The 13,856-nt window shown below is 42.1% G+C and overlaps 1 protein-coding gene across 1 annotated transcript; it reads right to left on the minus strand.

Moving 5' to 3' along the window:
• Positions 1–10: 10 nt before the first annotated feature.
• abhd16a (abhydrolase domain containing 16A, phospholipase) lies at positions 11–13,724 on the minus strand. The gene is made up of 20 exons (XM_015950280.3): positions 13,576–13,724; positions 13,063–13,119; positions 12,920–12,986; positions 10,223–10,309; positions 9,905–9,990; positions 9,703–9,776; positions 6,043–6,150; positions 5,838–5,952; positions 5,672–5,773; positions 5,507–5,570; positions 5,371–5,420; positions 5,032–5,155; positions 4,409–4,513; positions 4,273–4,336; positions 4,119–4,175; positions 1,542–1,604; positions 1,284–1,360; positions 1,108–1,206; positions 996–1,042; positions 11–430 (listed from the first exon to the last, which is right to left on the minus strand). The coding sequence occupies exons 1-20, from the start codon at positions 13,675–13,677 to the stop codon at positions 347–349; spliced, it is 1,632 nt and encodes a 543-aa protein (XP_015805766.1). The 5' UTR covers positions 13,678–13,724; the 3' UTR covers positions 11–346.
• Positions 13,725–13,856: the final 132 nt, after the last annotated feature.

Genomic DNA, 13,856 nt, shown 5'->3' on the forward strand with positions numbered 1-13,856 from the left:
CCATCTCAAATTCTTATTCAGCTTATTTAATGGAACACTTAAGAGCAAAACCGGAACAGCTTAAACACTTTGGCTGATGGTTTAGAAATAAAACAGCTTTTTACTTATTAAATATTCCTTTAATTGTAGCTATAATGTTTTTCTGCTTGTAAGAGTGGAAGGAGTGAGTGATGGCATCATCGTTTTAAAAGAGAATGACTAAATACTCAACTAAAAAGCAAATAAGTACCATAATTTACATGTTTTGGACTCTGTGAGTGTGTGTGTGTGTGTGTGAATAAAACACCATGCCAGAAACGGACCACAGGCCACCCAACTCTGCTGCTCTCCCTTCATCCCGTCTCTTCTACAGTCTCCAGGGCGAGTGGAACTCAGCAGCAGGGAGAGGAGTGCAGTGTGTGGATTCAAAGTTTCTCATGTACTTCCGAGCCTTGGAGAAACAGAACGAGTGGAGGAGGAAAGGAGAATTAGACGTGTGGGTGGGCAGTGAACAGAGGAGGACAAAAAAGAAAGAAGGGTGCAGAGCTTGATTGTATTAGGTCGACTATCTGGCTCGGTGCCTCACAGAACTCTCCCATCTCTTAAGGGTTTACACGGCGAGGTGAATAAAGCCTCATTTAGGAGGCATCGCCAGGGAAGGGAAGGCATAGCATTAGCTGTAATTGATGGCACTCCTCTTGTTTGATGTTAAATTACTTCAATAAGCCGAGAGCGCTAAAATATATTACACCAGTCAACCCGAGAGCACAGGTGAGCTGGTTTCCATGGCGACCAGAACGGTTCCTTAGTGGTAATGATGTCTGAAGAGGTGGGATTTCTCATTTTATTTTGGAGTCTAAGAAACGGGGATGTAAGCCAACCAGGGGAAAAGGTGAGACTTGTCGGAGGAGAAGGAATTAAGACTCCAGACATGTGAGACTCGGGAGTGGAGATGGAGACAACAGGTCCTATTAGCCGAGATTCAGAACAAACACGATAAAAGATGAATTCCTCACCAGGAATAGAGCCAGCTGCCGTCTCCCCTCCAGAGTCATGTCTTCACCTGGTGACGTTACAGAGGCTGAGTTAATTGCTTGTTGTAAATGTGGAACAAGAGTCTGAGCTTACCGACGCTCCATGGAAACGAGACGTCTCTGTCTGCCTGATAGGACTGCAGCACGGACGTGCACCAGTCGTCATCCACTTCATAGCCGCTGTACACGGACGCTGCAGAGAAGAAAACATTAATACACGAGGTTTAATCCAAAATTTCCCCAGCAGATGAGCTGCATGCATCCACTTACCTTCTCCTAACGGGCTGGATGCTCCGAGCCACTGCCTGACAGCTCGGATCCCTTCATCTGTCATTATTTTGGGATACCTGACAAGGAGAATTAGACTTCCACTTAAGTATGAGCCACTTAATGAGCCCGAATACACCAAGTGCCTCCGGGAGGGAGAAACCTGACACAAGGTGTGTGTGTGTGTGTGTGTGTGTGTGTGTGTGTGTGTGTGTGTGTGTGTGTGTGTGTGTGTGTGTGAGAGAGAGGGAACAAACTGACCTGAACTGAAGCAGTCTGAGCAAAAGATCGTTTCCTCTGTTGGACATGATGTCCTCTGGACCGCTGTAACACATCTGAAGTTAGCATTTGAGACATCCTCCTGTTTAATCCGAGCAGCTCAGCAGGAATGTTGTACACTAATCAGAAAGGCTCACGACCACAAACTACAGGACATTTGTTCCTGTACTATTAAAATGAATGAATGATATCCAAACACCACCCTGCTTCAAACTTTACTTAACTGCCCCCTTTAAAGTGATTATTTGCATAATTTATCAACTTTTATGGTTATGATCAGTGCTGCATGTTTAAAAATACAGACAACATGTTTACATTAACCAGAAACATCACTCAATGTGGCCGATCAGCTGAAAGAGACGGAAACTGAAACGGTTTAGCAAAAGCAGACGCCAAAATAATGTTTCAGAAATACCATTAATAATCTGACTGGTCTAATAGATGACAGATGAAACTCAAAAAGGAGAATATGGTGCAAAACATCATTCATGTCAGTCATTCAACTTCAAAGGTGAAACTGATATATGAGAGACTCGTTACATGCAAAGCCACATATTTCAAGCCTGTATTTGATATAGTGTCTTCTAGAGTCCTGGAAGATAAGCTCCTCCTAGCTGTTCCGAATGCACGTTTAAAAAGCCGTGGAGAAAGGGCTTTCTCTGTCTGTGCACCGAAGCTGTGGAACGCGTTACCACTGCTAGTGAGGCTAGCACCAACAGCTAGCATGTTTAAATCACGCCTGAAAACTCACTACTTCAACCTAGCTTATACAACATAATTATGAACCTCACTTACATCTGCACTGTTTAAAAATGGAATTCACAATATCAACTTCCGTATTATTAAGGTTTTTTAAAATGTTCTTCTAATTTTTCATTCTCCCTGTGTTTTATTGATTTTTAGCTGTTAGTTTTGGGAATTTTGTTGTATTTCCTTTTTATCTTTTATCCGTGTTCGACATGATTGTATAACGCCGGTTTAATTAACTTACATTTTTAGTGTACAGCGCCTTGTTTGGTTGTAATGCCTTGTGAATGCGCTTTATAAATAAAATTGGATTGGACCCCCCTCCCCCCCCCAAGGCACTTTACAACAGTCATTCACAGCTGCCCTGTGTACGGCAGCAGAGGCGAGTCTGCTGTACACAGGCACCACCGCTCCCTCCGACCACCACCAGCAGGCACGGTGGGTAAGTGTCTTGCCCAAGGACATAGCGACAGACTGAGCGGAGCTCAAACCTGCAACCTCCCAATTACAGGGCGAGCACCTAACTTCTGTGCCACCGTCGCCCCATTATGACTTACTGCTGATGAAAGTCTCACAAGGGCTCCTGGGCCTTTAGATGGTCTCTCAGTTGAATTACTGACATAATGGACTTTTTCACCGTATTTAAATTTTTTGACTTTCACCGTTAAATACTGCAATGCTATGTGTCATGATGTTGAATCAACGTTTAAAAGTGGTTTATCAGTTTTTACAGTATTCCTGTTGCGTGGTGCAATTCAAACTCCGACTGCTAGGTGGCAGCAGTTTTTACCGCCTTCATTGTGACGGAAAAACAAGATCTTGCGATAACACTGGATGTGTCTTGAAAGCGTCTGGCCTGAGTTTTCCAATTAATTCAGTCTTAACTCATTCACTTTTTTGCATTTTTTTTACTGTGTGAGCGTCGGACAAGCCCCCACGCCGTCCGTGAGAACAAACATCTCAGCTTTAAAGCCGATCTTCATCCGCGTACGTCACACGTCACGTGATCAGGAAGCAGAACATCCATGTGTTAGGAGATCGTTTTGGGCCGCTGCTGTAAAAAAAAGTGAAGCGCGAACCGGAAAAGCTTCTGCCGATCACAATTCAACAACGGATTATGAAAGAAGGGATAAGGCTCGAAACGCGCGGATTCTTCCTGATGTAAGAGGTGAGTCTCCGCTTTGTTTTGGTCATTTTGGCGTCAACATCATCCTAGCGCGCAGCGTTCTGTGACTCTTAAAAAAACTGTAAAAACGGTGAGAAACGCTGGCAGCGAATGAGTTAAAAACGACAAATATCGACTTTTAGTATCGCGATATACATCCGATCACCAAAATCTTGCCAATACACACTCATATTTTAAATAAAATATTATTATATATTTAGAATATTGGTAAATATTAGTTATCAGCCACAACAATATTAATATTGGATATCGATATCGGCCCATATTTCCATACAAGTGCATCCCTAAATGTTGGTGTTTTAAACTACATTAAAGAAATAATACTCAAGCACTATCAGAACTATAAAGTACAACAAGTAAGCATTTTCAGTTATTTCAAAAACCCCATTTTCCTTTCTGCAGCTAGAAGTAACCACGACTGGACAGAAGGGTGGAGGTGGATGGTCCTTGAAAACTTCCAAAGGACTTTTATTAAAAAAATGCAACAACTCAGATCTGAAAAGTCATAATTAGTGTGGAAATTTCACAAGATTTCAGAAGCTAAAATTTGTTCTTTTATCTAATTAACCCAAACAAAGTAAGCTAGGGCGCTGCCGAGCGTTTCATGTTGTGTGGTGGGGACCTACGTTGTGGTGATGATCTCATCTTTGGTCCTTCTGATCAACAGGACTGGTCCCTGGTATCTGAAACATGTAGCTTTATTAGTCATCAGTCAACATGAGCAAGAAACAGTTTCACTTTTGTTTACCAATAACTTATCAAGCTCCACCCTACACTCACTTGATGAGCTGCTCGGCGTTGTTAAGGTTCATGTACTGCCTCACCGTGTGTTGAACCAGCGGTTCTGAGAAAAAATAAACACTGAAACAATATTTTCTGCTGAAGGAGTCTGAAACCGGTAGCTCGTGGCACTCACTCCAACTTTCAGGCATAACTTTGAGAGCCAGAGGGAGGAGGTCATCAAAGGAGGCGTCCAATACTATAGCTTGGATCTCTGGGTATGACATCACCGCCCAACTGGCTAAGAAACAACAAAAAAAAAGGAGATTAGTTACCGGGACATTTTGAGATAAACTGCAAAAAAATAGTTTTTCTAAGAAAGTTAAAAAATCTTCATTTTTAGATATTTTGTGGTGTTTTCTCCAGAAAATAGCATAACCTAAAATAAGGTTAATATTCTTGAATATGATCCACATTTTCTTGTTTTAAGTTAAAAATCTGCCAACGAGGTAAGCAGCTCGGCTAGAAACCTCACAAATAGCAAAATAATCTAATTCTAGGTTTGTTTCAGGATTTCTAGCCAAGCAGCTTTTGCTTACCCCACTGGCGGATTTTTTTTTTTACTCAAAACAAGGAAATCTGGATCATACTTCAGAATATTTACCTTACTGTTTTTCTAGAGAATAATTTATTTTCTTTTTAGATAAAAAAAAAGATAAAATGTCTAAAAATGATACTTTTTAAAAACTTTCTAAAACCATCTAGAATGTTTTCAAGCTAGTTCATATGTTTGAACGTTAACGTTTGCTCTGTCTGCACCTGTGAATCCTCCTATGGACCAGGCATAGATCACAATGTCGCTCAGCTGGAAACCAAGTTTGTGAATGGCGAACTGGACGACCACATCCATGGCGTTCGCCTCGTTCTGGGGAAACGGCACTCCCTGGTGGAAACGTACAGCGAACAGAAATAAATCCCAGAACTGAAACACGTTGAACTTTGAAGCCATTAAAACATAAACAGCCTTCCTGCTGATACTAACCAGCTACGGGAGTGCATCTGGTTCTAGTGTGATACTCAAACCAGTTTCTCCACTCCTCCGCTTGTTTGAGCTAAATGATGCACAGCCTACATACAATGGAGCCTGCTGTTGCTTACCGTGCTGCCTCCAAAGCCAGGGTGGTTCCAGCCCAGAACGGAGTACCCACCTAAAGTAAACGATCAGCGTTAACTTGTTTAGCAACATTTTAGACTAAAACATTATTCTGCACTTTTAAATGTCAGTATTTCTCACCCTCCAGAGGCGTGTTCATGCAGCCCACCTCATAAAATCCGGCGTTGCCCTCACAGCAGATGACCTGTGGAAGAATTCAAGAACCATCTGTAAGGTGACGGGAGTTTTGTTGGACCCTGGAACCAGCCCTGAGCGCAAAGGCAACAAATCACTGCTGACATTTACCAGAGTCTGGCCGTTCGGGCCCCCGTCTCTCCTTCGATCCACAAACATTGTGTCGATCTCGTTCCCGTCGCAGGCCACCAGCTTGTTCCTTTGACCGTCAAACTGTGACAGAAAATGATCAAATACGACACGCAGCATCTCTGAGGAAGATTATTTCTTCTCTTACCTCCTCTATCAACTTAGCCTGGCCTTGCTGCAGCATCGGTCTCATGGCTTTCTGTAGCAACCCCACAGAACCAGGATACAACATCCTCCTCCCAAAAGAGTGAGCAATGAGGTAGCTGCAGAGGAAAACTGTTAATGATGCTGTGGTAGAACCGCTGGGAGAAATGAAATAAGAAACATACATGCTAGTATAACCGTGCACTTACCCAACGATGTGGCACGGTAAAGTGCGAACAGAGTAAAGAACGTTGTCTGCTGTTCCTCTCAGTTTGGGCTCGGGCTTCAGCAGAGAAACGCCACCTTTGGACATTTTCCTTCAGAGGTGAACGACGGACCCATTATACACACACTAAATACACCCAAACCTATTCACTACACTTCTACAACAACTGAAGTAATGCAAGCTAAATGACATGACTACAATTTAGTATAGCTGCATTGAATAAGAGGCCATTTTAAACAATAACATCAAGTGTGAATAATTAAAGTCAGACAAGCTTTCAAGTGTAATTTAAAAAGCATAAAGAGTTCATTATGTCTGGAGTTCAGGAGGTAAGGTGAAACGGGACTGAATGCTCTACCTCCAGTGGAAGTAGGGGTGGGGATAAGGAACAGTGATGTGGATGAATGAGGATGACCTGAGAGTGTGTGGGAAGTTATATCGGTGTGGATAAGGTCAGACGGGGAGGAAGGAGCCGGGTTATGGATGGCCTTAAAGCTGAGGAGCAGTAAATAAAGGGAAGCCAATGAAGTTTGTGAAAGACGGGAGTAAAATAGTGAGCCGAAGGTGTTCTGTTGTGAAACTGGTGGCAGAGATCTGAATCAGGTGAAGTCTATGTAATGACTTGAGAGGGAAACCAAAAGGAGATTTCCAATAGTTAATGTGAGGCGTGACCAGGTGTGTCAGCAGAAATGGGTGGAGAAGACGTAGATTACGCAGTAGGGCTGGGGGTAAACGCTTATTCTTAAAACGATTATTCTGATGATTATTTTATCGAATAGTCGATTATTCTAATGACTATTTAGACAATTAATCTAATGATTAAATTTCTATTGCACAGTTAATAAAAACCAAAAAATCTCAAATAAATTCCTCCAAAAAATTGATAAATTGTTACTGTAAGAGAATAAACACTACAGCCTTCCATTTTGTATAACACTGCTTTTATTGGTTATGTTCTGGTGAGGTCCTACCTCAAGTGGAGGAGTTTAAGTATCTCGGGGTCTTGTTCACGAGTGAGGGTAGGAGGGATCGGGAGATCGACAGGCGGATTGGTTCGGCGTCTGCAGTGATGCGGACGCTGAGCCGATCTGTCGTGGGGAAGAGGGAGCTGAGCCAGAAAGCCAGGCTCTCGATTTACCGGTCGATCTACGTCCCAATCCTCACCTATGGTCATGAGCTTTGGGTAATGACCGAAAGAACGAGATCGCGGATACAAGCGGCCGAAATGAGTTTCCTCCGTAGGGTGGCCGGGCTCAGCCTTAGAGATAGGGTGAGGAGCTCGGACATTCGGGAGGGACTCGGAGTAGAACCGCTGCTCCTCCGGATCGAAAGGAGCCAGTTGAGGTGGTTTGGGCATCTGGTCAGGATGCCTCCTGGACGCCTCCCCGGGGAGGTGTTTCGGGCATGTCCTGCCGGCAGAAGGCCCCCGGGTCGACCCAGGACACGTTGGAGAGGTTACATCTCCAATCTGGTCCGGGAACGCCTTGGGGTCCTGCCGGAGGAGCTGGTGGACAAGGCCGGGGAGAGGACGGCCTGGAGCTCCCTAATTGGGATGCTGCCCACGCGACCCGGACCCGGATAAGCGGAGGAAGACGAAGACGAAGACGAAGATGTTCTGGTGACGTGTAGAATGTGGGAGAGCAGGCTGCTGCCTGAGAGGTGGTTGGAGACGGACTGTCTCCATGCTGCTTTGTTTGCGTGAGGCGAGTGGTGTTACGACCCTTCCTGGGGAGTTTGGCTCGTGTGCAAAAAGGAAGGGACAATAACGGGATTTAAAAGTTAAAATGATGATCAGGTTTATTTACAACAACAAAACAAATCTTTCCATCCACAGGTTGGGAATAATGAAACAAATTCTGCCTGTGGGGGATTAAAACAAAAGTACAAATAAGTAGGGATGTCCCACTGGGCAAATATTACAGGGTTCTGGACCAAAATAAGAATATCCAAAGGTCCAAACTCTAAACTGGGTGGTTAAACCAAACTCAAGGTGATATTTTAAACTAAACCGAAAACCCACAACACTCTAAATGGAATAAAAGGGAGATCTGCACCACAAAAACGATGAACTCTAAACCAAAACGTAACAGCTTATCCAAACGCAAGAAGCTGTTAGCGAAGATGCTAACAGTAGCTGTACCAACGTTAAGTTCAAGTTACCAAGTTTAAATAAACCAAAAACACCCAGCAGCAAACAGACCAGCACAGAGGAGAGACTGCTACCACCAAGACCGCTCTCCTAATGTCTGAAAGAAGCTCCTTAATGAAGGGAGAAGCGCTCCCGGTGATTTTCTACATCTGTGGTAGAGACGAAGCAGCGCATCTGACCCCGGAAGTTGTTGTCCATTGCCGGGAGACGAAGGTGGGCAAAACAGGAAAGGAATCTAGTAGCAGACGGGCGTTGTTCTGGGTCTTCGGTATTTGGTGGAGATGGGATGTTAGTGAAGGTGGAGAAGAGGATGAACTAGAGGAAAAACAGGCAGATTCCTCCTCTATTTACAAACTCCTGGGGATGCAACAAGTGGGCGCGGTGCGTCGACTTCCAGATCTGACGTCGACAAATTTTTAGAATCGAGTCGTCAACGTCATCGAGGCTTCGCTACAGCCCTATTACGCAGGTGAAAGTAGACAAACCAGATGACCGTTCTGTTCAGCTTGTATAGAAATGAAGTAATGACACCAGGACATTTAACCCAAGGGGAGGGATCCATAGTGCAGGTTTTAACGTTGTTAGCTTTGGAAAGAGCTGATTTTGTACCAATGAGGAGAACGACTGTGTAGAGGTCTCATACAGACAGCCAGAGAGGGATGGAGGTGGAAGGTAGAGTTGGAGGTCATCAGCATAGCGGTAAGGGTGTAACAGAATACCTAAAGTACTTTGTTTTTAATGTCAAGGTTCGTTTAAGTTTCGGTGCATTAAGTGAGCAAAGTGAAGAAAAAGGTTTTCCTTTGTGAGAAGTAAAGATTTAATGACATCTAAAAAAAAACTTAACATGCATTACAATATCCAACAAAAGATTCTCAGATAACATAAAAATGTTTAGGATAAAATAAAAAATACATAACAGTTCAGTTTCACAACTATTACTTCCAGTCTTCCAGGTCAACAAAGAACCAGGTGTCTGGTACCTACACCAGTCTACATGGACCGAGTGGGACGGGTCCTTTGAAGGATGCAGCTCTGAATTTGGACACAGCCTTGTGTGTTGATGGCTTAACAGCAATGCAGTTACATATCTGTGTGAGATCCGGTACGTGTAAGTGACGCACAAAAAAATCGGAAAATGAGCACACGTACCGTTCATCGCCATATACATACGGTGCCGTTACACCCCAAGTAAAAGTTTATATGCAAATGCCAAGGGGAAACAAACACACATTGAACCGAACTGGCTCAAGTACAGAGCCCTGAGAAGCACCGGTGGTGACAGGAAATTAGTTAGATTTCTACGCTTTGATGTGAATTTGCTGAGTGTAACCCGGAAGATGACAACCAGTTAAAGGGTGTGTATGAAATGCAAATCTGTGTAGGGGAATGGCCTGGGAGAAGGTGTCAAAGGTCAAAGACAGATGAGGAACTAGGGAGTAGGTGGGTTTCTACCAAAGCAGAAGGGAATAACTGAAGTTCCAGACCACAACTTACGGGTTGCTGACTTCCTTCCAGCTGAAATCTACAGGCCAGTATGAGAAGTCGAAGTCATAGCATCTAAGCTTTCTCTAAACACAAAACCACAAAATTCTGTTATTCTTCATTTACTAATAATAAAAAAATAGTTTCATTTTTCTAAAACGTATAAATTCAATTCCAAATTCTGAGTGCTTTTCGAAATCCAGCAAGGTCTTACCTTGTTTGCTGGTGTGTGATTCTTCTTAGCTTCCTCAAGAATCGAGATAAACTGAACATATTCAGAGTTTCTCCATCTCCCCCACCCTTAGGCGGAAGGGAAGGGAAAGGACAGGAAGCAGGAAGTAAAGACAAAAAGAGATTAGTGGAGTTTATGTGCCGCAAACAAACATTTTGCTGCAAAGCCTCAAGAGTGGGTTTGGTGTGCTTAGTGGGCATAGACCTTGTTCAGCGGTCTCAGTGCATGCAGAACCTGCAGCATATGCTGTGATATCTTAAGATGAATAACCACAATTAGGTAGGAAATCTGTTGTCTCACCTCTAAGACAAGCAACTCCTAGAAGACACACGAGTGCGGTTCCCACATACTGACCCACTGGAACCAACTTACTGCTGCAGATGTAGCCTGAAAATGAGCAAATGAACAGACACTAACCCAAGGCTAAACAACAAGGAGCACTAAAAAGACAGTCTAACAACTAGCCTGTAGCCATGAGCATCAATCAGTTTTAGAGGACCATACTTTAAGGAGCGACACATGACCTTGGGCAATTAACTTAAACAGATGCTCATCCTCGCTGGATGAATCAGTTAAGTTCATATCAATCCTATTTGCAAGAGAACGAGAATTTACAAGGACATGCCAATTATTAGACTAGTCTTCGGGGTAAGATTTGCATTTAGAAACTGTACGCGTTTTCAAATGATTCAATGTCAGTAATCTTCAGGGACGTGCCGATACAACGTTTTCGCTTCCGATACGATACCGATATTGCAGCCTTTGGTATTGACCGATACCGATATCAATCTGATACAAAATGAGCGCAAACCATACATACTTTTACTTATTTAAGTCCCTAGTGTGGAACGTTTGAAAGGCTAGATCAAGTGATATTACCGTATTTTCCAGACTATAAGTCGCACTTTTTTTTCATAGCCTGGCTGGTCCTGCGATTTATACAACAAAATGACTTGTACACCAAATTATGTACACCGCGCTGCTGCGGACCGGCTCCGGACCAGGAATAAGCTCCTGCCCTGCCATTACCTGCTGCAGCCTGTGGCGAGCTCCGGCCCAGGAATGAGCTCTCCCCGTCCGCTGTGAGGGTTTGAAACACCGCCATCCTCTGCTGGAGACCGTGGCGCGCTGCTGCGCCCTGGTTGTTTATTCTGTTACTGTTACCAGTACTTGTTTTGCAATGTGAAACGCTTTGTCTCAGATTTTGTAAGAAAAATAATAAAATTTACCCTAAAATGCGACTTATAGTCCAGTACGATTTATATATGTTTTTTACTTCTTCATTATACATTTTATGGCTGGTGCAACTTATACTCCGGAAAATACGGTACTCAATCAGAGAACAAGAGCCAATAACAGTAAGTATGAAAAAAAATGAAAATGTTTTTTAAGCCATTGGTTGCAAAAATGTGAGCCTTAACGGACTTGTTATATCGGAGGTTTTTGATGCAGTCCGATATAATCTCATAGTGTTTTTGGGCCGATATCGGAATGGGACATCCGTAGTAATCTTACTAAATTACATCTACAAACCCCTTTCAGAATTTAAACATGTGAATTTAAGACAGCACACCACGACGTAAAAACTATATCATGTTAAACATTTTTTTCTTTTAATAACAAAGATAAGTTTAACTAAATTTAATGTGTGTAATGGGGTTAGGGTTAGTATATCGTATCACACTCTTCTTCGTATAGTTAATATATCGTATCTCCAGTTTCTTGCTAATACAAACTCCTCATCTGAAAAAAATTATGGATTATTGTGAAAAATAATTAGATAATTTCTGTATATATATATATATATATATATATATATATATATATATACATATATACATATACATATATATGAAACAGGGAAGCCAGAGATTATTTCTCTCAGAGTTTTCCCACAAGGCATTTATTCACATAGAGACCACTGCAGGTGTGTAGAAAAAAACCCCGAGTGAACTTGGTCTTTAAATAAACAAAATCCACTGTTATGGATATATTACAATTTCATTTTATATATATATACATATATATTTATACATATATGTATATATATGTATATATATACACACATATATATAATATATATATATATACACACACACACACATATACATATATATATATATATACATATATATATATATACATACATATATGAATATATATATGCATATGTGTATATATATGTATATATATAAAATGAAGTTGTAATATATCCATAACAGTGGATTTTGTTTATTTAAAGACCAAGTTCACTCGGGTTTTTTTTCTACACACTTGTATAGTGAGCTAGATCAGAGAGGAGAAGAAGCCGGCAGGATCTGGAATTTTATTTTCTGGTATTCGGCTATCTCGCCTCTGATTGGCTAACAGAATGAATGAATGCCTTCATTGTCATTACACAAGTACAACGAAAATTCAAAGTACTCTCTCCTAAGAAGCATGAAAAATAATAATAGTAAAAAACATTAAAAGTAGAACCTAGCTAAAAAATAAGTTAATTAAAAAAACACATGCCACGTGTACACAACAGTCACGTTGCTTTCGTCTTACACAATTCAATATTTGCTCGCTGTTAAGCCCTGTTCGTAAGAGATTGTGTCGGCTGTAGATGGTGTAGGCTGAGCAGCACATTATTGTGAGTAGTAGCACTTCACACACACAAGTACCCAAACAAAACAGAGAAAGAGAGAGCGCTGAGCTGCTGCACCTGTGCGTGCCACCATCTTGAGCCAACACTGCAACAAGACTCTTCCATTGACTTCATTTGCTTTGCAATGTTGCGGTTTTATCTCCACAAATAACACTACTTACTACTTGGCCCCTCAATAAATATTATGGCCCTTTTATGGCCCTGTACTCTGACAAATCCTGGATCTGCCACGCAGCTTCAAAGGAAAGTAGTTTTCCTATAAATCAGTAACGACTTAAATTCAAATAGTTTTGTCCGTTGTTAAGCACCAGCAGATAGTGAAAGTGAAAGCCTGTAACTGGACCAACCTTTTCTGTACAGATACCCCAGGAGAAGAGGGGAGCTGTAGTAGGACAGGGACCACAGCACTGAAGCCTAAAAAGCGAGGACAAACTTAAGTCTAATTCATTTAAAATTCTTCCATCTAAATCACATAGAATGTAATACAGACCCAGCCAATAATGCTGTCGGTGTGCTTTTCCAGACCTCTGGGTCGGTAGTTCAATCCCTGTTAGAGAAAACCGTATTTAGTGTTTTTATAACTGAGAACAACAGACATTAGCTTAGCTAGCATAGTCATGTCACGCAGACAGCACATTCTGGGTATGTAGAAGCTTTTTTTAACATTTTAGAAGATTTTCAGCCCTTGTTGTTTTGCATTTGTTCTCTTTTTCCATTATGTGTTTCATCACACTCTCTTTTGGCTAACCTTTGTTCTCAAAATGTCAAAACAAGAAAACGTAAGCTAATGTTAAAGTGAATATTTTACAGCGAAGGTAAAACTGGCAGACATTTTAAATAGATAAATAAGAGTGTTGTTATAGTTTCATTCATTTCAAACTGTCATTCCGGGGTTAGCACTAGCAAGGATTCAATATCAGCTAGAAAAGCAGCGATAAAACTGAACACCTTTCCAGTCTCCGCGGTTCTAAAACAACTCAAAACATCATCTGTCCGTTCCTACCCTTCTGGACGACCTGCTTTCGGTTCGAGGCTGGTCCGGGGGCCGGTGAATTCGTTGAAGATGAGGCCCAAAAACACAGCGCACCCACAGCCAGTCCGCCATTGCTCCACTGCGATCTCGACGGAAGCCCGCGCCGACCACTCCCGTCGAAACTGCGAAAGCGCTCCGACATTCGGCGAGGTGAAAAATGACAATCCAGTAATTTTAGAAACAAAAGTTTCCTTTTATAAAACTATTCTCTGTTACACACACAAATACAGGAAGGTGTGATCTGAAATGCT

Source organism: Nothobranchius furzeri, chromosome 5, assembly GCF_043380555.1.
Source record: "Nothobranchius furzeri strain GRZ-AD chromosome 5, NfurGRZ-RIMD1, whole genome shotgun sequence".
In the NCBI taxonomy this organism is placed as follows: Eukaryota; Metazoa; Chordata; class Actinopteri; order Cyprinodontiformes; family Nothobranchiidae; genus Nothobranchius; species Nothobranchius furzeri.